General features: G+C 35.2%; 3 protein-coding genes across 3 annotated transcripts in view; all 3 read left to right on the top strand.

Annotated features, from left to right (window-relative positions):
* Nucleotides 1–5,421: 5,421 nt before the first annotated feature.
* LOC136247734 (hemicentin-1-like) lies at nucleotides 5,422–22,602 on the top strand (the record flags this gene model as incomplete). The annotated part of the gene is made up of 12 exons (XM_066039561.1): nucleotides 5,422–5,429; nucleotides 5,474–5,553; nucleotides 9,726–9,998; nucleotides 10,050–10,214; nucleotides 10,519–10,830; nucleotides 12,482–12,754; nucleotides 12,810–12,977; nucleotides 13,283–13,594; nucleotides 16,517–16,789; nucleotides 16,839–17,003; nucleotides 17,310–17,621; nucleotides 22,517–22,602. Coding segments are annotated over exons 1-12 (2,427 nt in total), but the record flags the coding sequence as incomplete, so codon positions are not given.
* Nucleotides 22,603–22,629: 27 nt separating this feature from the next.
* Nucleotides 22,630–24,345, top strand: LOC136244006 (fibropellin-1-like; the record flags this gene model as incomplete). The annotated part of the gene is made up of 1 exon (XM_066035537.1): nucleotides 22,630–24,345. A coding segment is annotated over one exon (1,716 nt), but the record flags the coding sequence as incomplete, so codon positions are not given.
* Nucleotides 24,346–24,477: 132 nt separating this feature from the next.
* The window catches only part of LOC136247733 (uncharacterized), a 38,640-nt gene continuing 36,903 nt past the window's right edge, over nucleotides 24,478–26,214 (top strand). Inside the window, exons 1-4 of the mRNA XM_066039560.1 lie at nucleotides 24,478–24,931; nucleotides 25,025–25,291; nucleotides 25,481–25,615; nucleotides 25,937–26,071. Coding sequence (XP_065895632.1) covers nucleotides 24,478–24,931; nucleotides 25,025–25,291; nucleotides 25,481–25,615; nucleotides 25,937–26,071 — 991 coding nt within the window. The remainder of the gene's footprint in view (nucleotides 24,932–25,024; nucleotides 25,292–25,480; nucleotides 25,616–25,936; nucleotides 26,072–26,214) is intronic.

Here is a 26,214-nt window from a genome sequence, read left to right as displayed (position 1 = left end):
TCAAGCCAAGACGTCTTCTTGAAAGAGGGGGATAGTGTAGTACATGTATTATAGCGTAATATAGCTTGGACAGCAGATATAGCTAAGTGTAAATAGGCTGGTGATATACACTTGAGACACGTGTATTGTAAGACATATTTTGGTTATGGTTGTAATTACTGTTGTTAAAGTATTTGAGTGCTGCTTACCTACTGCAAGACTGAATGTTACAACAAGTGTAATGGACACAGCACTTGCGAGGAAGTAATAGTTGGGGGGTGTGCAGTGGCGGATCCAGGAGTTGGCAAGGGGAGGGGCACAAACAGGCTAAGTTGTAAGTGGTTCGGGAGAGCCAGATTCTCTAGTTCAGTGCTGCATCTTTGAAGCAGCATATAATCACCTTTTAGTAGTGTCTCACTGTTTATTTTAGCCATTTTGTCCTTTCCAGATGGTTGTGAAGTACTAAAAGCTGTTTAAAAGGTTCTGAATGTCTTAACAACTGCAACACGATAATTATTTTTAGAGGCGCTTAGTATGCACGAAGGTGCTGGGTGACACTTTCACAGCTAGTTTGACTTTGATTTGCTTTGATGCCAGATGAATTTGTAGTAAAATGTGCATATTTTCTTGAGTTTCTTGGCCTAGCATAAAATTAGTAGCTATTTTAATTAGAAGTATGTCTGGCTCCTCCACAAGGTGAGGGATCTGACGATGGAGGGGGGGGAATTTGTCCCAAATTCCCATCCTGGATCCGCCATTGGTGTGCGAATCGTCATATTTTGTGGTAACTGAGCACTTCTTCTACTATTTTTCACCTGTAGCAATGCGTAATGGGCTGAAAATAGCTTAAAGCAAAGCTTAATGTCCACTGCACTTTCGAAGCAGTTTGTGATAGCTGGGGTACACGTTTAAACAAAACATTAATAACATTAATTCTAGTGCCATCCTTTCTTTTGATGTGGTATGTGTGGGTTCACCAGTCATAGTAATGTTACAAAAAGTAAACAAACAAGTTAAGGAAAAATTATAAATTTTAAGATTGATTAGGGATCATAGATAAAAGGTAGGGAAACAAGGGAAATGACCTACACCTACAGATATACTAGTGAACATTTAATCCCTAATTCAGTTTAACCTGCAGATATACTAGTGAACATGTAATCCCTAATTCAATCTAGACTGGATTAGGGATTTTTTTTAGCTAGTAAATCTGCAGATGCAGGTGACCTCTCTTGTTTCCCTACTTTTTTTCTATGATCCCTAATTTAACTTAAAATTTCTAATTTTTCCTTAAACTTGTTATATTAATAGTTGCTCCTCAAATTGTATCAGACATCATAATTCAACTGATGATGGAAAAGATATTGGAAATTTTATGGGTATGTGTCAAGCTACTTACTGGTGGTCCAGTTCCAAACATCACTTAGTTGTTTAATGTAGTCATGATAAACGTGTCAGATACAAGCAAAAGAGTCTATAGCAAAAAGTCCATCCACTGCTGAAAACACAATAGAACATCATCTTACATAATAGGAATTTAAACTTGTAATTATGGACAAGGCAGTCTATTTTGATTTCTTTTTCTTACCAGCAATTTGCTTGTTTTTATGGTCCATATTTTGTTCTAAATTATATATTTTGCTCAGCATTAGACCATTTCTAAGTGCAAAGCTACAATTTCACCTTAAAGTGACAATTCTACTAGAGTATCTCAATCTGCACTTGCTCTTATCATATGTAATAATAGCAAGAGGCTAGCTATATAATTGCTATTAAAACATCGTGATAGCCACTTATTCTTCCTGTAATAATTAGCTATATAATTATGTATCATAGAGATTAATTTTATTGCGTGTGACTGTTCTATTTAAATATTTGATCTTTTGTGCAACTTTTATGTCTACTTCACAAAAATTGTGCCTACATATTATGCCAGCATAATGCTTTTAAATAAACGTTATGCCAAAAAATTTGCTGCCAAAAATTTTGGCAGGAAAAATTGACATGTTCCTACTTGTCATGCTATCAATATTATTGGCAGTGACTCTCACACTGGTGAGATTACAATTGATCTAGCATGTTCACGTTGAGCTGAATCCTGAAAAACAGCTAAAAATTAGAAGTGTAATTTTCTCAAAAGAGTTAACATTTCTGCCAACCAGATGATTATTGGTAACAGCAAATGTGTCAACAACGACATGTACAATTTGGCTCCACTACAAGTTCGGGAAGGGGTTGTATATAATGGGCACTGTAGTTATATGGCCTCCACATAGGAAATGTTTTGTGAAAAACTTGATTGGCCATTAATATTATGTCAAACATTTCAACAAAAAGATTTTGAAATATTTTCAGCGGGTCAAGCAGTACTACAAATGAGCCAAATTTCAAGATCATGTGTAATGGCATCCATGAGTTATTAAATGTTTTTGAGGATTCAGCTCAATGTGAACATACTATAGTAAACAATTTTTTTGTATTGTATTTTACCATGTGTCAACCTATTTAGGTTGTTTGGCTGGTATGGAATATCTAATGACTGGTTTTCAACTAACTTGTAATGGCTTGAGAAGTATTGATAGTTGTAGTAATACAACTACTGAGAGTGGATGTTTCTGTAGTAATGGAAATGTATTGGATGATGGAGTATGTATAAGTCATCGAGAATGTCCAGGTAAGCCAACATGTTAATTATCATTACTTAATGCGATATTGTATCTTTTTTAAAGCTACAAAATTACATTTCTCAAGTGAAAACTGTCAACAATAAAACTATGAATGCTGCTTGCTTAAATTCAACTTGATTTATAATACATTTTGAAAATTATAGTCAATCTTGTATTAATATTAATGTATATGAAAACACTACGTGTGAAACAGAAAACAGCCCCCCCCCAAAAAAAAAATAGGGAAAAAATTGCTGTAATGATGTTGCAAATCATGTCCAATAATCACACCATCATAATATAAAAAGGATTTGTATTAACACAATTGCTAGGGTTAGCAATGAAAAGATCAATCTCTATAGTTTCTCTTTCCGACTCTGGGTGATCAATTCTACCAATGTCTACATCAAAAGCGTATGCTAATAATAGGGTGATTATCCTTGCTATTTCCATAATGCGTATGTGCACTTTAGTTTTCCACAATTTTTCAGAAAAATGGGTAGCAGAAACAGCAACGCTGTTTAGAATGCTGCAGTGTTTCCAGGAATGCTACATTACATGGTGATCATTATACTTTTGAGAATGGATGATGCATTTTGTTAGGGTAACAGATGCTGCGTGTTTCTAATCATAGTGTGAGCAGCTTGTGTACACTATAAAGCTCCACTTAATAAAGTATTTAAAAGGTGTCTGAGAGTTAGTAAACCAACTTTGCACTTTGTTAAGTGAGTTTCAGCAGGCTGATATTTTATTACAGACCCATCACAAGCATCGAATTAGTGAAAATTGAAGTAGAGCAAATCGCCTTTAAAGCATGTCTATTTTTAGAGCACTTCACCGAACAACCAGAAAGTAATGGACAAAATTTTACCCATTTTTATTAATATAGCCAAAATCCTTACAACATACCTGTACCCCAAATGGAAAACATTTGCTCTCTACCAAACCCACTGTGTAAAACTAGACCACTGTTAGGCTCCATCACCAGAATTACAAGTTAATGTACGTAAAAGGAGTTGACTTTTTCATTGCCAACCCTACCATTGCTGCCATTGCTTGGCTACCACCTTTGATTTCAAAAATTTTTTTCACCTTGGCTATTTTGGGGCTGTACATATCTCACTTCATATCACTGCTTTTTGTAATTACAAGCCTCAAAACCAACATAATATTGCTAGCCTTTGCGATTCTCTATTCTCTTGTCTTGTATTTTTATTGCAAAAATAAATGAACAACCTTTAAATTAGTTTACATAATGTGGTACAACTTAGCTCAGGTTTGTGGTTTAATTGTTAACCTATTCACCTACCTTCTTCCCATAAGCAATTTACCCTGTAGGCTTGACAACATATTGGTGTTATTTTTCGTGAATAATCGCTAATAACTCTTTGTCTGTTTATCGTATTCCAGCCAAAGTTGGTACAGAGGTGCGCATTTATACCCCACTTCTGTGTGCCAAATTGCAAGGCAATCAGATATTGGGTTCACATTTTATAGCGTTTTTGGAAGTGTGCGAAAAGAGGAAGAAAAATAATAAGAAAATAAAAACCAAGAAACTAAACCAATCATTGAAGTCGCATATCTCGGGAACACTTGAAGCAAATTCACTCAAAATTGGATTGTGGAGACTGTAGTTGGAGAGTGTGTCCACAGCAAAAATTGTCTTGTTTCATCAAGACAGCACAGAGCTACGGAGGTGCAAAAATTACATTTTTGTTCTTCCTATCAATATACTCATGGGTGTTGCGTGCCAGCTTCTTGGGCCGCACGACACACTACTGTGTGTCTTGATGTTAACGGTTCATCTGGTATTGATGGTTTCAACGGAAAGAAAAAGATTAAAAATTTGAAGAAAATAAGATGGGCCAACTTAGAAATAGCCAGGCAGACATACTTTGGAATACTAGGTGCTACATACTAGGAGTTTCCACAGAAAAGAAATGTTTCAGTTTAAACACTACTGAGATATGGATGCGTAAAAATGGTGTTTCCTTGTTTATGTAAAATGCACACTTGTCTATTGTGTCCACACCTCAGTGGTAGATCTAGATGGGTTTCTTTGGTTTAGACAGAAACCCCTTTTAACTTTAGCTTACTGGCAGTCTAACTAGCTTTATTAATGTTATATTGAGAATTTGCCATAGCAAACAACTATATACCAATGTACATCAGTAGCATACATGAAATTGCAACGATTTATGACTATTGAATCAAACAACACTTCACCTTTCATCTCCCACTGCATCAAAAGCAATCAAGATACTCTAATAGAGCAGTCACGTAGCTAACTACTCTAATAGAGCAATCAAAGCTACGACTTAGTCACAACTTTTGCCCTACAGTTAATTATAGTATCTACAGTTTAAAGCATTGGATAAAAGCATCCGCCTAAATTCCGATTTAAGAGCTTCTAAAATCTCAAAAATTAATGAAGAAATGTCCTCAGATACCTTAATTTGTAGCTATGTTAACTTTCAGAAACCCCCTTTTTAAAATCCTAAATCAGCCACTGCACCTGCTTTACTTGGCTGCACAGCAATATCATGTAAATTGACCCTCATTTCAAACTCATTTGATATTGTTGATCATTATATAGTTCCACCAGTTATCACTACCCAATTGGAGAACACCACTACAGTGATTACTGAAGGAGACAATACCACGATTATATGTGAAGTTATTGGTTATCCTCCACCTACAATAATGTGGAGTAGGACTAATGGAACTTTAAGTGATAGAGTATCAGTGAGTGATAACACTAGTGTTCGTATTGGTAATGGAAATGTAGTAAGTGTTAGTGTAAACTTGACGTTGACAAATACTAACAGAGAAGACACAGGATTGTATCAGTGTTCTGCTAATAATAGTGTTGGTAATGATGTCAGGAACACTAGTGTTACTGTTCAATGTAAGTTGTACAATGAGAAGGAAATATAAGAGAGATCAGAGAAACAAAAACATTGAATAACCAAGGGAGGTCAATTATACATCCAGTGTACCTTACATAATATGCTCATTAATTCTTATTTCAGTAATACACTTTGATTAATTTGTTTAATGTTGCAGCCATGACTGTATTGGGGATTAAAAGTCCACTAGTATGGTTATGGGTAGGTTCAGGTTGGTGTGGATGTGATCTCCCTTGTTTTAGTAACTATTTCTGTGATCTATTTAAAATTCCCTTGCGCATGTTTGTTTACTATTAATTTTTAAACCAGGTGTGCACCCACAGCTGACCAAAGGCCAGCTGGAGTGCATGCCTGGTTTACTGAAATAATATTGTTTTCCAAAAAGTTTGTATGTACGTATGTATGTTTATATATTTGTCTGTCTCTCCACACCCACGTGAACAACACTTTTTTTGCTAAAAACAGTGAAATAAAGGCCATAAGAGCCTGTATTAAACTTCCAGGAAGGTAAGCTTTGGTTTAAGACAGTTAATGCATGCCAGTTTACAGTACGGGTGAAATGCATCAATAAGGACACAGTGAAGGCCTTTCTCAATAGACTCTATGGAGGTCAAATAGCTGATAAACAACACAACTGGTCCCCTGGCCTACAAGGTATAACAAATTCCTTCAAGTTTAAAAGATGCATGTCCATACATAAGTGAATGAAAATGAAGAGTAGCTATAAGGCTATGGCTGGAGAATTTGTGTAACAAATGCTATAGACGAACAGTTAAGAAGACACTTCTGTACATTACTAGTTGATCAAGGTATATACACCTCCATAGCAGTGCTTAGCAATGTAATTGCAGAATTATAAAATTTTTCATCAATCAAAAAATACAAATTAATGTGATTCAAATGTGTATGTAGCAACAAAGCAAAACCCAAAATTGTGTACACTGTTAATTAATTCCTGTTTGCTGCATGGCACTCAGTTTTTAGAAGTAGCGTTGTTATAAGAACCTTTATACTGGTGAACTATTGCATATCCACATCAAAAGAAACAATGGCCATGCTTCAATTTTCTAAGGATTATAAATGTGAGTAGCAATCATAAGGAAGGTTATCTACATACATATGACCTGCAGCAGCAGCTATACTATAATATTATGTAACTGAATTTTGGGAAATCACCCTTATTAGCACATTTGACACAATAAATAGTTAGTTCTGAAATACAGAATTACAAGGTGAATTCATTACAATTTAAGGATAGAATAAACCACAGACCACTTGGATTATAATAAAACAGGGGCGTAGCCAGCCAATATCTGATGGTTGGGCATAACATCAACTTAACTACACACACACACACACAAGAAACACGCTCACTTTCATGAGACATCAAAGAAAAACATGAAAAGTGTATGTACACAAGGCCTAGCTACCTATACTATAGTGTAAATAAATGCTGCTTGCTTGCAACATCTACTAGCTATATGCTATTCTATTAGACTTGTAGGGCAGGCATCCGACGATCGTCGTAGCGTGACATCAAACTGTTGAACCTACGAGAACCAACAATGTAAACAGTTCATCACATATTTACTACAATCAACTGGCAGTGTAGCTTACAGACCAACCACCACAGCAATATGTAATGTTGTTCAAGTAAACGCCACATGACCCCTAATGAAGGCCAGGGGTGCTACTACAATGAGTCATGTCACAAATATCAGCATGCCAAGAAAGCTTCGTCCCAGACTTATAGTAGCCAACGTACAGTTTGCATGAATCTGGTGTAAACCACTAGTCGGTTAGACAAATTGTGCACGTGACACTTTATAATGACTTGACCTTTTCCCCATTTACATATGCCATTATTATTTATCTAGAAGAGTACATTTTCCCGTTTCTTTCATCAGCAGTAAGTTAGGCTATACGGTACTTTCCTTATCCAAAAATATGCTTGACAAGTCCACTGAAACGAAATCTTTTGCTGCCAGCACCATCCACATAGTCTCGTGCCCAGACCGCTTTTTTTCTATTGTGTGGGGGTGGAGAAAAAAAGGGTCTGGTGGATCTCCAATACATTTTTTGTGCAGCCGGATCTACAACTTTTGGGGATCGTTGATTAGTGGTGATGAATAGCAAAGGCCTGTTAACGACAACTTTTGGGGATCGTTGATTAGGCCAATGAAACTTGATTACCAGTTTCTCGCTCAGATTTTTAAAATTTTGATGAGGGCGGGCGGTTATTATTCATTATTCATTATTTTCCAAAAGCACAACACACATCCCAAACATGAAGATTTCTGCCTAAAAAGTGAGATCTACATTGATTACTCTTGCATTAAATAGCTAAAGTACGTTACTAATCCATATAACAAATGGTTTTTCCATTAGAGTATAGCTGATTGCTCCATTAGAGTAAAAGTGACTGCTCTATTAGAATATTTCAATCTGAAATTCCAATAATGAAATTCCATGCGGGTGTATCAAAAGCATGCGGGCGATGATGCGAAACTGCTAATCAAGTTTCATTGGCCTTAGTGGTGATGAATAGCAAAGGCCTGTTAACGAAGCAACAATAGTACGGCGCGCGTAAGGCCTTTGCTATTCATCACCACTAATCAACGATCCCCAAAAGTTGTAGATCCGGCTGCACAAAAAATGTATTGGAGATCCACCAGACCCTTTTTTTCTCCGCCCCCACACAAAAGAAAAAAAGCGGTCTGGGCACGAGACTACCATCCACACTGAATCCTACTGACGATTATCACTCACTGTGACTTAGAAATACAGTACCACGACTATAGTGTATAGTGTACCACGCTTCGACTCCGGGCCATTTTAAATTTCGAATTTAAATCGCGCCAAAGAAAGTGGCACGTGCGTCTACATGCAGTGTAATTATTGGGATTTCCTAAGGGATTTTCTGCATAATGGATCACGTGATACACCATCTATCTCAATCCCTAGCTTCTTCGAAGTCATGGCTCAAAAAATGAGGTACATTTTTACGATTTACAGTATTAAAAGGGTTGTTTTGTGTGCTGCTGTGAATCCTCGCGTGAATTTTAAACTAGCTACTTGTGATGGTTGGGCAAAAGTTTTGTGATGGTTGGGAAAGAAACTGTGATGGTTGGGCAAATGCCCGCCCATGCCCACCCTTGGCTACGCCACTGTAATAAAAATCTTTTAAATATTTGTAACATGTTTACTGCTATTAACAACACCATGCTACAGTAGTTTCAAATTTCACAACTTCTAATTGTCTCAGGTGCAACCATAAGAGTGATTTTCTAAAGGTTGGTCACATATAGCTATATATATATATATATATATATATATATATATACTATATTTTGTTAATGTACAAACTCAATCATGAGTATATTCGTACATATGTAGTTAGCTACTTATTTACAAATTTATATAATTATTAAATAAATCATGAGATGGAGCTTGGATAATATGATGATCTAGTTGGTTCCATAATTTTATTGTAAAAGGAAAGAAGGAGTTCTTATAAGCATCTACCCTTGTTGGCAACTGCAGAAATCTTTGATGTTGACCTCTAGTTGTGGTGTTGCTTGGTCTAAAATGTTGGTACACATTAATATTACCATGTCATTAGATATTTTATACATTAGTGAGGCTCTCAAATTATTTCTTCGCTTCTCCAGCTACCGCACTTCAGTCACAGCTATACTAATGACAAGCAGTATGAGAGGGAATAAACTAGTATTCACATGTATCATTACCTTTCATTTCTATATGTGACCGAATTTTGGAAATCATCCATATAGGCGCGCGTGAAATAATTAGAATTTTTGTGTTTAGTGGGTTGCTAATATGAGCAGGACACAGTTTTGAAAATATTTCAAGAATTTTCTTGTAATTTAAGGTATTGAGAATGGCTTAAACACATCAACAAGTAGATTAGCACTATAAAATTTGTGATTTTAGCATTAAATATTTTAGGTGTCAAATGCACCCATATGGATGATTTTCCAAAATTCGGTCACATATTTGATCTGTACTCATATTTATAGATCTTAATATACTGTATGTAGCTGTCTGGTATTGCATACATAAGTACTTTAAAGGGAAATAATCAGTGCAATATATTTACACTTATGATAGAAGGAGTACGATTCTTTACTATATTTGGTTTTTTAAACAGATGCTCCACATATATTATCAGAGATCATTGCTGAAGGAAGCGAAGTAGCAAATTTTACATGTCAAGCTACTGGTGAACCAGTTCCAAACATCAGTTGGTTCTTTAATGAAGTCATGATTGATGTGTCAGATACAAGCAAGTACAGGATAGAGTCTAGATCAATAAACACAACTACTGCTGAGAACAAACTAACAGTGTACAATGTAACATCATCTGATGTGGGAACTTACACTTGTAATGCTTCCAATATTATTGGCAGTGACACTCGCCTAGGTGAGGTTGCACAGTAAATAATTATTTTGAATTGTATTAAACACATTTCAGGTTGTTTGGCTGGTATGGAATATCTAATGACTGGTCTTCAACTAACTTGTACCGACTTAAGAATTGCTGATAATTGTAGTAATACAACTACTGAGAGTGGATGTTTCTGTAGTAATGGAAATGTATTGGATGATGGAGTATGTATTAATCATCGAGAATGTCCAAGTAAGATAAGTGTATATTATACATAATCCGATATTGCATAGTTACCTATTATGTGTGTTGATCCTCATTTCAAACTCACCGTAATTTGCTTTTTTTGTTGTAAAATAATTTTCGTATGCAAAACATGTATGAAAAGTTCTTACATGAAATTTTTTACAATTATAAAGATCGAACTACTCTAATAGAGCAGTCATTCACGTAAATCATATAAAAAAAGTTTTGCACAAAAATATTTTATTACAAAGACTTTTTGCAAGAAAATAAAGTGAGTTACAGCATTTGATATTGTAAATCACTACCATAGTTCCACCAGCTATCACTACCCAATTGGAGAACACTACTACAGTGATTATAGAAGGAGACAATACTATAATTAAATGTGAAGCTATTGGTTATCCTCCACCTACAATAATGTGGAGTAGGACTAATGGAACTTTAAGTGATAGAGTATCAGTGAGTGATAACACCAGTGTTAGTATTGGTAATGGAAATGTGATGAGTGTTAGTGTAAACTTGACATTGACAAATGCCAACAGAGAAGACACAGGATTGTATCAGTGTTCTGCTAGTAATAGTGCTGGTAGAGATGTCAGGAACACTAGTGTTACTGTTCAATGTAAGTTGTACAATGAGAAGGAAATATAAGAGAGATCAAAGAAACAAAAAACATTGAATAACCAAGGGAGGTCAATTATACATCCAGTGTACCTTACATAATATGCTCATTAATTCTTACTTCAATAATACACTTTGATTAATTTGTTTAATATTGCAGCCATGACTGTATTGGGGATTAAAAGTCCACTAGTATGGTTATGGGTAGGTTCAGGTTGGTGTGGATGTGATCTCCCTTGTTTTAGTAACTATTTCTGTGATCTATTTAAAATTCCATTGCGCATGTTTGTTTACTATTAATTTTTAAACCAGGTGTGCACCCACAGCTGACCAAAGGCCAGCTGGAGTGCATGCCTGGTTTACTGAAATAATATTGTTTTCCAAAAAGTTTGTATGTATGTATGTATGTTTATATATTTGTCTGTCTCTCCACACCCACGTGAACAACACTTTTTTTGCTAAAAACAGTGAAATAAAGGCCATAAGAGCCTGTATTAAACTTCCAGGAAGGTAAGCTTTGGTTTAAGGCAGTTAATGCATGCCAGTTTACAGTACGGGTGAAATGCATCAATAAGGACACAGTGAAGGCCTTTCTCAATAGACTCTATGGAGGTCAAATAGCTGATAAACAACACAACTGGTCCCCTGGCCTACAAGGTATAACAAATTCCTTCAAGTTTAAAAGATGCATGCCCATACATAAGTGAATGAAAATGAAGAGTAGCTATAAGGCTATGGCTGGAGAATTTGTGTAACAAATGCTATAGACGAACAGTTAAGAAGACACTTCTGTACATTACTAGTTGATCAAGGTATATACACCTCCATAGCAGTGCTTAGCAATGTAATTGCAGAATTATGAAATTTTTCATCAATCAAAAAATACAAATTAATGTGATTCAAATGTGTATGTAGCAACAAAGCAAAACCCAAAATTGTGTACACTGTTAATTAATTCCTGTTTGCTGCATGGCACTCAGTTTTTAGAAGTAGCGTTGTTATAAGAACCTTTATACTGGTGAACTATTGCATATCCACATCAAAAGAAACAATGGCCATGCTTCAATTTTCTAAGGATTATAAATGTGAGTAGCAATCATAAGGAAGGTTATCTACATACATATGACCTGCAGCAGCAGCTATACTATAATATTATGTAACTGAATTTTGGGAAATCACCCTTATTAGCACATTTGACACAATAAATATTTAGTTCTGAAATACAGAATTAAAAGGTGAATTCATTACCATTTAAGGATAGAATAAACCACAGACCACTGGAATTATAAGAAAATTTTTTTTAATATTTGAAATATGTTTATTGCTATTAACAGCACTATGCTAGTTTCAAATTTCAAAACTTCTAATTGCCTCAGGTGCAACCATAAGGGAGGTTGGTTACATATAGCTACCACACTTCAGTCACAGCTATTCTAGTGACAAGCAGTATGAGAGGGAATAAACTAGTATTCACATGTATCACTACCTTTCATTTCTATATTTGATCTGTACTCAGATTTATAGAGCTTAATATACTGCATGTAGCTGTCTAGTATTGCATAAGTACTTTATAGGGGAAATAATCGGTGCAGTATATTCACACTTATGATCGAAGGAGTACCATTCTTTACTATATTTGGTTTTTTAAACAGTTGCTCCACATATATTATCAGAGATCATTGCTGAAGGAAGCGAAGTAGCAAATTTTACATGTCAAGCTACTGGTGAACCAGTTCCAAACATCAGTTGGTTCTTTAATGAAGTCATGATTGATGTGTCAGATACAAGCAAGTACAGGATAGAGTCTAGATCAATAAACACAACTACTGCTGAGAACAAACTAACAGTGTACAATATAACATCATCTGATGTGGGAACTTACACTTGTAATGCTACCAATATTATTGGCAGTGACTCTCGCCTAGGTGAGGTTGCACAGTAAATAAATAATTATTTTGAATTGTATTAAACACATTTCAGGTTGTTTGGCTGGTATGGAATATCTAATGGCTGGTTTTCAACTAACGTGTACCGACTTGAGAATTGTTGATAATTGTAGTAATACAACTAGTGAGAGTGGATGTTTCTGTAGTAATGGAAATGTATTGCATGATGGAGGAGTATGTATTAAGCGTCGGGAATGTCCAAGTAAGATAAGTGTTATTGTACATAATCCAATAATATGCATAGTTACCTATCATGTGTGTTGATCCTCATTTCAAACTCACAGTGATTTGCTTTTTTTCATTGTAAAATAATTTTTTGTATGCAAAACGTGTATGAAAATTTCTTACATGAAATTTTTTACATTTATAAAGATTGAACAACTCTAATAGAGCAGTCATTCACGTAAATCATACAAAAATAATTTACACGAAAAAATTTATTACAAATCCTTTTTGCAAGAAAATGAAGCGAGTTACAGCATTTGATATTGTAAATCATTACCATAGTTCCACCAGCTATCACTACCCAATTGGAGAACACTACTACAGTGATTGCAGAAGGAGACAATACTAAAATTATATGTGAAGCTATTGGTTATCCTCCACCTACAATAATGTGGAGTAGGACTAATGGAATTTTAAGTGATAGAGTATCAGTGAGTGATAACATTAGTGTTCTTATTGGTAATGGAAATGTGATGAGTGTTAGTGTAAACTTGACATTGACAAATGCCAACAGAGAAGACACAGGATTATATGAGTGTTTTGCTAGTAATGGTGCTGGTAGTGATGTCAGGAACACTAGTGTTACTGTTCAATGTAAGTTGTACAATGAGAAAGAAAATATGAGAGATCAAAGAAATGAATTAACAAGGGAGGTCAATTATACATCCAGTGTACCTGAGAAAATATGCACATTAATTCCTACTTCAGTCATACACTTTGCTTAATATTATAGCCTTGACTGTAGTGGGGATTAAAAGTACCTAGCAGGGGATTAGGGGTAGGTCCAGGTTGGTGTGGATGTGATCTCCCCTGTTTTAGTACTTATTTCTATGATCCATACTTAAAGTAAAATTCCTATATAGTTTAGTGTTTGTTTACTATTAATTTTTAAACCAGGCGCATTCCTACAGCCGGTTGTGAACATGTGCCTGGTTTACTGAAACTGTTTTCCAAAACAATGTGTATGTTTGTATCTATGTATGTATGTTTGTATTATTTGTTTGCCTTTTCACACCTGCATGAGCAAAAACTTATGTTTGCTAAAAACAGCAAAATAATGGCCATAAAAAAACTTCCAGGTAAGTAAGCTTTGGATTACAGGTTTTTGCAGTTGAATTCGGTGACTTTGGCAATTGGATTCCAGGGGCGGATCTAGGATTTATAAAAGGGGGGGCTAACTCAAGGTACTAATCTTTTGGGTAGAGGTGTGTGAACATGCCCCCCCCCCCCCCAGAAAATGTTTGAAAAATAGATGCTAAAATACTGTAATTTGGAGACATTTCCATATAAAATTCATAATATTTTCTGCCTGTAGATATTTTACATACTGTCTTTAGATTATAGGTATGGCTCTCAGAAGCATTTTGCTAATGGAAAATTTTGGGTAGGTACAGACAACCAAGTACATGATGCACCCCTCTCACAATTGCACAACACTGAATAGGTGCATGTTAGAATAAGAATGTTGAAAGTGGAAAATTTTGAAACTTGAACAATACAAGATTGAATCTGAGAGCATTTTCAGTGGAAATTGTGTACTTGAATTAAGCATTGCCATACATATTAACTACACAAGTAGATGAATGAAGCCCTTTAAACAGACCAATGCACTTCATTGTATGTATAGGTGCAGGCAGATTTGGAAAAACTGCTTCCATAACAGAACCAACTACATGTTTCCAGTGAATGTTCTATTAGAGTAGTTGGCTGACTGCACTATCAGAGTATCTCGATCTTGTACACCTCCAATGCTGATCCGGATCCTTGTTGCATAAACTTTAGCATAAATCCACTGATATATAATACCTTGGAAAGATGTTTATAAGGTGGTTTTATGAGTATTTGTATTATCAGTGATCATATAATTATGCTAAGACAAAATTTCATTATAATACTCAGCATATCGATCAAGTAAAGCCTAAATAGGAAGGGGGGCTTCAGCCCCCAAAGCCCCCCCAATCCACCCCTGAATTCGTGCTGTCTGCAATTGAGTTCGTCGCTTTTGCAATTGAATTCGTCCTGTTTACAATTGAATTTGTCGGTTTTGCAACTGAACTCTTCCCGTTTACAATTAAATTCGTCGCTTTTGCAATAGAATTCATCGCTTTTGCAGTTAAATTCTTCCTTAACAAGAATGGCAGCTGGAGCAAACAAAAAAACATGATGTAACAGCTGCTACAAGAACTTGCTCAAGTACAACAGTAGTAAACAGCTCTTTATAAGGCAATAATTCTTCCTCTATAGCCTATCCAGCAACATTCCAAATTCTACTACACCATTTGCTATGGGTGTAGTCGCTTGCGAACAAGCTAATTAACTTGTCAGGCAGCTATCAGCTACGCATACTACCAGCATCATTTACCTTCTAGTGTCTCAAGTGTAACTCTCCAGGGCATAAATAATTCATCTCTTAATGAATGGTTGGTTTCTTGGAGCCGTTTTGTTCATGATGAATTGTAATGCAAATGCGACGAATTCTATTGCAAAACTGACTAATTCAACTGCAAAACCGACGAATTCAACTGCAAAACCAACGAATTCAATTGCAAACAGGACGAATTCAATTGCAAAGGCGACAAATTCAATTGCAAAAACCTGTAAGATGGTTAATGCATCCTGGTTTAAAGCCAGTACTGGTGAAATGCGTTAATAAGGACATGGTGAAGGCCTTTCCCAATAGGCTCTATGGACATCAAACAGCCTATAAACAACACAGCTGGCCCCCTAGCCTACCAGGTATAACGAATTCTTTCAAGCTGAAAAGGGGGCATGCCAGTACATACGTAATTAAATGAAAATGAAGAGCAGTTATGATGCTTTTCCTGGAGAATTTGCGTAAGAAAATGCTGTAGATGAACAGTTAAGAAGACACTTGTGTTCATTTCTAGTTGCTCGAAGTACAGTATACCTCCTTAGTAGTGCTTAGCAACGTAATTACAGAATTATGAAATATTACATCAATAACAAAATACAAATTAACATGATTACATTATGTATGTAGCAACAAAGCAAAACACATAATGAATAATATTAGTTCAGTATACTGTTAATAATTCTTGTTTGCTGCATGGCACATGGTTTATAGAAGTACCACAGCATCAATTTATTGTACAGTAAGAACATTTTTACGGGTGAACTATTGCATATCTACATTGAAAGAAAGAATGGTCATGCTTCAATATTCTAAGAATTAAATGTGAGTAGCGATCATGAAGGAAGGTTATCTATGTACATATGACCTGCAGCAAATATACTATACACTTTGCATTTAATTTCAACTGCACTTCAGTCACAGGTATACTAGTGAGAAGCTATATGAGAGGGCATAAACTAGTATTCACATGTATCATTACATTTCAATTCTACATTTGATCTGTACTCAGATTTATAGATCTTAAATATGTAGCTGTCTGGCATACACATAAGTACTTTAAAGGGGAAATAATCACTGCAGTACGTTTACATTTATGTAACAGAAGGAGTACCATTATTTACTATATTTGGTTTTTATAACAGTTGCTCCACAAATATTATCAGACATCATTACTGAAGGAAGAGATGTAACAAATTTTACATGTCAAGCTACTGGTGACCCAGTTCCAAACATCAGTTGGTTCTTTAATGAAGTCATGATTGATGTGTCAGATACAAACAAGTACAGGATAGAGTCTAGACCAATAAACACATCCACTACTGAGAACACACTAACAGTGTACAATATAACATCATCTGATGTGGGAACTTACACTTGTAATGCTTCCAATATTATTGGCAGTGACACTCGCCTAGGTGAGGTTGCACAGTAATTATTTTGAATTGTATTATTAACACATTTCAGGTTGTTTGGCTGGTATGGAATATCTAATGACTGGTTTTCAACTAACTTGTACCGACTTGAGAAGTATTGATAGTTGTAGTAACACAACTAGTGAGAGTGGGTGTTTCTGTAGTAATGGAAATGTATTGGATGATGGAGTTTGTATTAGTCATCTAGAATGTCCAGGTAAGATAAGTGTTACTATACGTAATCCAATATTGCATGGTTACCTATCATGTGTGTTGATCCTCATTTCAAACTCACCGTAATTTGCTTTTCTTGTTGTTAAATATTTTGTATGCAAACTTGTATGAAACTTTCTTACGAGGATTTTTTTTACATAAAGTATTATAATAGTAAGATCGAGCTACTCTAATAGAACAGTCAATCATGTAAATACTGTAATACAAAAATAGTTTTACTTGAAAAACTTTATCACTAAATGAAAATAAAGCAAATTATGGAATTTGATTTTGTTAATCATTACTATAGTTCCACCAGTTATCACTACTCAGTTGGAGAACACCACTACAGTGATTACTGAAGGAGACAATACCACAATTGAATGTGAAGCTATTGGTTATCCTCCACCTACAATAATGTGGAGTAGGACTAATGGAACTTTAAGTGATAGAGTATCAGTGAGTGATAGCACTAGTGTTCGTATTGGTAATGGAAATGTGACGAGTGTTAGTGTAAACTTGACATTGCAAAATGCTAACACAGAAGACACTGGATTGTATCAGTGTTCTGCTACTAATAATGTTGGTACTGATGTTAAGAACAGTAATGTTACTGTTCAATGTAAGTTAGTTGTTATTATACTAATACAAGAAATGATAAATAATATTTATATGACACAATGTGGAGTCTATGAAATTTATAAATGCAAAGACCCGAATCTATAGCGCACAAGCGAAGCGAGGGCGCTACTAAGGGCCTGAGGGTTTATAAACTTCAGAAACTCCACGTTGTGCCCGTATAACTACTTTAAACTCTATTTTACATTACATTCAGATTACTTACCTCGACCACAGCTGTTTCTGCTGTAGGCTCAGCAAATGCAGCTAGTGTTCTTGCGATAATACTAGTGTCATGGCACCTACTACTGTATGTATACTCATGTGGAAAAATAAGCACCCTTGACCTTGTTACATGACCACACATGAAAAATGCATACTTATTAGACAAACCTAGATATTGAGTATTGTGCCTGAGGGCATGGAATATATTAGAAAGCAAGGTGGAGTATGAGATTTATTACCCACCCAAAACAGTCTAAAGAAATTTTAAACTTCAGTAGTGATCATAGTGTAGAAATAAAAATGAAGGAGCTAGATCACATAAACCTGCAGATATACTGTACTATCGTGTATTTGATTATTACCTCAGTCATAATAGCTTGTTAATATTATAGTCAATACTGAAACAGGGACTCAATGTCCACTAGTATAATATATGTAGCTACAGGTGTAGATGATCTACATGTACATGTACCTTGCTTTTTTACTTCCTTTTATTTCTATGATCCCTATTTGAGTTTACAATTCCTTCTTGCCTGTTTACATATTATATTAATAACATAATTGTAACCAGATTTTAAAAAACCTACCTGTACCTTTTGGGTACATGCAAGATTTTTGGTAAAACTCAATTAAAAATTTCAGAAAATTTTTTGAATAGATCTTTTGGATTCAGCAACTATTAAACCTTCTTGCTGTGAAGTTCATTCCCAAAGAGCTTATCTTCTATTTTCATTATTGTGGGAACACAACTTAAACTTAATGATAGATGTAGCACATTTCATTATAGTAGGTGTGAGTTTACCAGTCACAATTGTGATCTGATCTCAGAAAACCTACCTTTTCGGCACATTTGTCAATTTTCTGTTTATAGCTTAAATGTACTGGGTGTTCATCTATCTTGTATTAATAATTTAGTATGATATCTTGAAGCATTCCTGAGAAGTAGCCATTTTACTGTCCTGTACATTACAGATTGACTTTATTGAGTTCTGTGAATGATTAAGGGGGACAAATGGTGACAAATCACTTTGTTGACAAATAACTCTATTCCTACCATCTAAAATACATAAAGAGATTTTGATGGTTAAATCAAGTATTCTTGGTACTTTTCTGTCATGTATCATGATCTAAGATGTAGTGTAGCCATTTCATCACTTGAACAAACTGTCCAATTTGTAAGTTAATTGGTATCCCTCACATGTGAAATTGCTACATGGTCTGACATAGTCATCCATATCTCCTAGAAAAGACACATCTCTGTAAGTCATGCATCCAGTCACTTTTAGTTACTGTTGTAAAGGAAATATTTGGCACAACAAGGTATGGCATGTTACATACCTGTGAATCAATACCTACGTATGAGAAAAAGTGTGATGCAAATGAGGACAGAGAGAAATGTAAAGCAAGTCTTGGGTTTAAGCTTTAAGGAACATCAAATAGTGAAGAAATCAAGCCCCACAGCATTAACCATAGTTCACTTATGTTGGCTGAAAGCATCAGTTAGTCTGATAGTTAAAAGTTCAGTTATTACTTAGAACTGGCAGCTATATCCATTATCATCTGAAAAGTGAAGTATCCATTACGCTTTGTTGTCAGCTACTGTAGGTTAAACCATTACACAGCATTACGAATTAAGAACTGTTCAAAAGCACCTCTGCAATCAAAGTAGTCGCTGTGAAAAAATATGAATAATTTCAGTTACAAAGGGAAACCATCTCATGCTACTGCCAAATTGACACTTTTCACTGTCAGCATAGATGAATGGGACACAAAGGAGGACACTTTTAAGTCCAGAAGAATGCATTGTACGTACTGTGGTATGCCAAAAGGCACCTCTTGGGCTGAAGTGAAGCAATATCAAACAATAAAAAATTCAAACCTGTAGCCTTAGTTGTTATCAAAATATGCTTGTCTGAAGGCATCAGTCTGTTACTCAGTCAGTCACTCAGTAGAAAATTCCATTTAATGTTTTTTCAAATTTTCATAGTAACTTTCTGAAAGCATTTTGGGTCAATTCAAAGGCTTGTTTAGGCTTAGTTTTACCTAATCAATACTGCTTCATCATCTTCAGGGAAAAGGTTTGATGTCTTTGCACCACAACTTTGTAGTCCCTACTATACAGCAGTGGCGGATCCAGGATGGGGCATTTTGGGCAAATGCCCCCCCTTCAAGAAATTGCATACAAGATCGATATACTCTAATAGAGCAGTCAATTACTCTAATAAAGCAGTCACAATGTTCATGAGGCAGTGTAGCTTACCTATGAAGCTACAAATAGGATTTTATTTTACATAACAGACGTGATATAGTAGGTAAGGATAACTAGCTATTATTGTTGTGACCTTTTTTTTTTTTTTTTGGTCTTCAACTGGTTTTCAGCAAGTTTTTTTGGTCTTCAACTGTTTTTCAGAAAGGTGCCCCCCCTCTTTCGAAACTCTGGATCTGCCCCTGTACAGTACTATTGTTCTGTATGATGTACTTAATAATATGTGACCGGGCCTGCGAAAATAGGGAATGTGGGCACAAACTACACCCCATCACTCTACAAGTTATATCTCAGTACTGGAAAAGTATAATTCTATTCTGTAACTTGCCTCATGATGCCAATTACATTCTTACTAAGAGCTGAAAATTGCAATGCCATAGCATAATGGTACAAAAAGTTATGAGTGATGAAAGTTTGAAAAAGTAGGCAAAAATCATGTGCCCACATGCCCTATTTTGCAGGCCAGGTCACATATTATTATATATTTCCTTTCACAACTGAATTTCCTGGCACACTTTACGAGGCACGCCGAATCATGCTGTGTAAGCCTCACTATACACTAAACCACTTGGTTACTATACCTCTACCTAAACGCTGTGGACTAACAATCTTTTGTATGGTTGTTTTTGTTTAATATGTAAATAAAACCACAAAGTAATTACAAGACAACAAAACTACTAAATACGCTAAAAGCAGTCATGTTAAACAGGCGGCCACAAATAAACTATTCACAAGTAAGTGTTACAATGTATGAGACTACTGTATATTGTCTCCTTACTGAATCATCATCTTCACAGCTGGTATCTTTGAGTTTTATCACAAATACAGTGTCATGCATGTGTATGTACACTAGAGCTGTGACCTGGACCAAATGTACATAACCGATAATTGGCTCCCTATAACCAATTGATTAAGCGACTAATTGATTTAATGATTATTTTTACATTTTGAATGTCATTTTGTATATTAACCATGTTTCTTAACCAAATGTGCTGTTTAACATAAGAAGCAAGGGGAAAGTGTGGCTTTGTGATGTGTAATCCTCAACTAACAAATAATTAACAGCCTCCTCGCTCACTTTAGTGCACTCTTTATGACCAAAACTGTTAAGAATTCTGTGGTCATGTGATCCAACTGTATAATTGGTTGTTGCATGCATAGCCCAATTATCAAACACCCTCAACAATAACCAATTGATTAACCGATTATTGCATAACTGATTTACAGCTCTAATACACACGTGACTGAATTATGCCACACATCTGAAATACCATCAACAGCCATTCGCCAGTTGTCTTAGCCTATCTATAATGATGTATCATTGTTCAAAATGTAACTATTAACTCAAATAATACATAAAAATTATAAGCGAAACAACCCTATTTTCAAAAGAAATGTTTTACCGGGTTATGTAATAAACCCACAATAGAGCACAAACTACCTGGTTATCCCAGAAACGGGACCTCAAATGGTGTGCCCACTTCAGGATTAGTGCATCATACTATGAAATGTGCAATAGAAGCGCTAGTGTGTTGGAATTGCACTCAGCACATGTTTTATACCATCATGCCAGAAAAATCCAGTTACAACCATGAAAGAATTAACACCTATAGTATGTACAAGTTGAGCTGGATCTTGAAAAACAGCTAAAAATTAAAAGTGGATTTTCTCTATGGCGTTAACATTTCAGCCAACCGGATGATTAGTGGTAACAGCGAAGGTATCAACAACAGTCACGTATGGTTAGGCTCCATTACAAGTCTGAGAAAAGACTGTAATGGACACTGAAACTTTATGGCTTCCCCATAGGAAATGTATGAAAAAAATTTTGATTGGTAATAAATATTATGTCAGACATTTAAACAAAAGGATTTTTACATATTTTTAGCAGGTCAAGCAGTACTACAAATTAGCCAAATTTCAACATTGCATGCAATTGCACCCGTAAGTTATTAAATGTTTTTGAGGATCCAGCTCAATGCTTACATACTATAGTTATGAAATTTGTTTTTGATTGTGGGTTTCTCTAATTAAAGACTGACCATGTTCTAAGTATGTTAGGAACCATACCTGGGTTCTTCAAAAGTTAGACCCCATTGGCTTTGCCTCCATTTATAAATCATGAAGAAACTCAGGCTGGGCTCCTAATTCATGTACTTTGAATGCTGTTGGAAGTGTCTCCTTACTAGTACGTTACAGTGTCCAGCACTGAAGGTCTGACAGCAACATGTGTTGCAGTCTTTGTCTAGTGTCACACTGGTGGCGTGTTGAAGTTTGATTCAAACTACAGTATGTGAAGAAAATGTTATGCTAGTAGTTGGGAGATGTTTTCGACAGAAACACCCAAACATTGATGATCCCTTCTATACAGCATTATTGTATTGAAGATTATTATGTAATTATCATAGATGATTGTGATCCTAATCCTTGTATGAATAATGGAACTTGTACAGATGGAATTAACTCTTTCACATGTAATTGTGTCGATGGTTTTACTGGAGAGAATTGTACAACTAACATAGATGATTGTGATCCTAATCCTTGTATGAATAATGGAACTTGTACAGATGGAATTAACTCTTTCACATGTAATTGTGTCGACGGTTTTACTGGAGAGAATTGTACAATTAACATAGATGATTGTAATCCTAATCCTTGTATGAATAATGGAACTTGTACAGATGGAGTTAACTCTTTCACATGCAACTGTGTTGATGGTTTTAGTGGAGAGAATTGTACAACTAACATAGATGATTGTAATCCTAATCCTTGTATGAATAATGGAACTTGTACAGATGGAGTTAACTCTTTCACATGCAACTGTGTTGATGGTTTTAGTGGAGAGAATTGTACAACAAACATAGATGATTGTAATCCTAATCCTTGTATCAATAATGGAACTTGTACAGATGGAGTTAACTCTTTCACATGCAACTGTGTTGATGGTTTTACTGGAGAGAATTGTACAACTAACATAGATGATTGTGATCCTAATCCTTGTATGAATAATGGAACTTGTACAGATGGAGTTAACTCTTTCACATGCAACTGTGTTGATGGTTTTACTGGAGAGAATTGTACAACTAACATAGATGAATGTGATCCTAATCCTTGTATGAATAATGGAACTTGTACAGATGGAGTTAACTCTTTCACATGCAACTGTGTTGATGGTTTTACTGGAGAGAATTGTACAACAAACATAGATGATTGTAATCCTAATCCTTGTATGAATAATGGAACTTGTACAGATGGAGTTAATTCTTTCACTTGCAACTGTGTTGATGGTTTTACTGGAGAGAATTGTACAACTAACATAGATGATTGTAATCCTAATCCTTGTATGAATAATGGAACTTGTACAGATGGAGTTAACTCTCTCACATGCAACTGTGTTGATGGTTTTACTGGAGAGAATTGTACAACTAACATAGATGAATGTGATCCTAATCCTTGTATGAATAATGGAACTTGTACAGATGGAGTTAACTCTTTCACATGCAACTGTGTTGATGGTTTTACTGGAGAGAATTGTACAACAAACATAGATGATTGTAATCCTAATCCTTGTATGAATAATGGAACTTGTACAGATGGAGTTAATTCTTTCACTTGCAACTGTGTTGATGGTTTTACTGGAGAGAATTGTACAACTAACATAGATGATTGTAATCCTAATCCTTGTATGAATAATGGAACTTGTACAGATGGAGTTAACTCTCTCACATGCAACTGTGTTGATGGTTTTAGTGGAGAGAATTGTACAACAAACATAGATGATTGTAATCCTAATCCTTGTATGAATAATGGAACTTGTACAGATGGAGTTAACTCTTTCACATGCAACTGTGTTGATGGTTTTACTGGAGAGAATTGTACAACAAACATAGATGATTGTAATCCTAATCCTTGTATGAATAATGGAACTTGTACAGATGGAGTTAACTCTTTCACCTGTAATTGTGTTGATGGTTTTACTGGAGAGAATTGTACAACTAACATAGATGATTGTGATCTTAATCCTTGTATGAATAATGGAACTTGTACAGATGGAATTAACTCTTTCACTTGCAACTGTGTTGATGGTTTTACTGGAGAGAATTGTACAACTAACATAGATGATTGTGATCCTAATCCTTGTATGAATAATGGAACTTGTACAGATGGAGTTAACTCTTTCACATGCAACTGTGTTGATGGTTTTACTGGAGAGAATTGTACAACTAACATAGATGATTGTAATCCTAATCCTTGTATGAATAATGGAACTTGTACAGATGGAGTTAACTCTTTCACGTGTAATTGTGTTGATGGTTTTACTGGAGAGAATTGTAAAACTAACATAGATGATTGTGATCCCAATCCTTGTATGAATAACGGAACTTGTACAGATGGAATTAACTCTTTCACTTGCAACTGTGTTGATGGTTTTACTGGAGAGAATTGTACAACTAACATAGATGATTGTAATCCTAATCCTTGTATGAATAATGGAACTTGTACAGATGGAGTTAACTCTCTCACATGCAACTGTGTTGATGGTTTTACTGGAGAGAATTGTACAACTAACATAGATGATTGTAATCCTAATCCTTGTTTGAATAATGGAACTTGTACAGATGGAGTTAACTCTTTCATGTGTAATTGTGTCGATACTTTTACTGGAGAGAATTGTACAATTAACATAGATGACTGTAATCCTAATCCTTGTTTGAATAATGGAACTTGTACAGATGGAATTAACTCTTTCACTTGCAACTGTGTTGATGGTTTTACTGGAGAGAATTGTACAACTAACATAGATGATTGTAATCCTAATCCTTGTATGAATAATGGAACTTGTACAGATGGAGTTAACTCTTTCACGTGTAATTGTGTTGATGGTTTTACTGGAGAGAATTGTAAAACTAACATAGATGATTGTAATCCTAATCCTTGTATGAATAACGGAACTTGTACAGATGGAATTAACTCTTTCACTTGCAACTGTGTTGATGGTTTTACTGGAGAGAATTGTACAACTAACATAGATGATTGTAATCCTAATCCTTGTATGAATAATGGAACTTGTACAGATGGAGTTAACTCTCTCACATGCAACTGTGTTGATGGTTTCACTGGAGAGAATTGTACAACTAACATAGATGATTGTAATCCTAATCGTTGTATGAATAATGGAACTTGTACAGATGGAGTTAACTCTTTCACCTGTAATTGTGTTGATGGTTTTACTGGAGAGAATTGTACAACTAACATAGATGATTGTGATCCTAATCCTTGTATGAATAATGGAACTTGTACAGATGGAGTTAACTCTTTCACCTGTAATTGTGTTGATGGTTTTACTGGAGAGAATTGTACAACTAACATAGATGATTGTGATCCTAATCCTTGTATGAATAATGGAACTTGTACAGATGGAATTAACTCTTTCACTTGCAACTGTGTTGATGGTTTTACTGGAGAGAATTGTACAACTAACATAGATGATTGTGATCCTAATCCTTGTATGAATAATGGAACTTGTACAGATGGAGTTAACTCTTTCACATGCAACTGTGTTGATGGTTTTACTGGAGAGAATTGTACAACTAACATAGATGATTGTGATCCTAATCCTTGTATGAATTATGGAACTTGTACAGATGGAGTTAACTCTTTCACATGCAACTGTGTTGATGGTTTTACTGGAGAGAATTGTACAACTAACATAGATGATTGTAATCCTAATCCTTGTATGAATAATGGAACTTGTACAGATGGAGTTAACTCTTTCACATGTAATTGTGTTGATGGTTTTACTGGAGAGAATTGTAAAACTAACATAGATGATTGTGATCCTAATCCTTGTATGAATAACGGAACTTGTACAGATGGAATTAACTCTTTCACTTGCAACTGTGTTGATGGTTTTACTGGAGAGAATTGTACAACTAACATAGATGATTGTGATCCTAATCCTTGTATGAATAACGGAACTTGTACAGATGGAATTAACTCTTTCACATGCAACTGTGTTGATGGTTTTACTGGAGAGAATTGTACAACTAACATAGATGATTGTGATCCTAATCCTTGTATGAATAATGGAACTTGTACAGATGGA

The sequence above is a fragment of the Dysidea avara genome, chromosome 2, assembly GCF_963678975.1.
Source record: "Dysidea avara chromosome 2, odDysAvar1.4, whole genome shotgun sequence".
NCBI classification, from domain to species: Eukaryota; Metazoa; Porifera; class Demospongiae; order Dictyoceratida; family Dysideidae; genus Dysidea; species Dysidea avara.
This window is presented reverse-complemented; position numbering and strand designations above follow the sequence as displayed.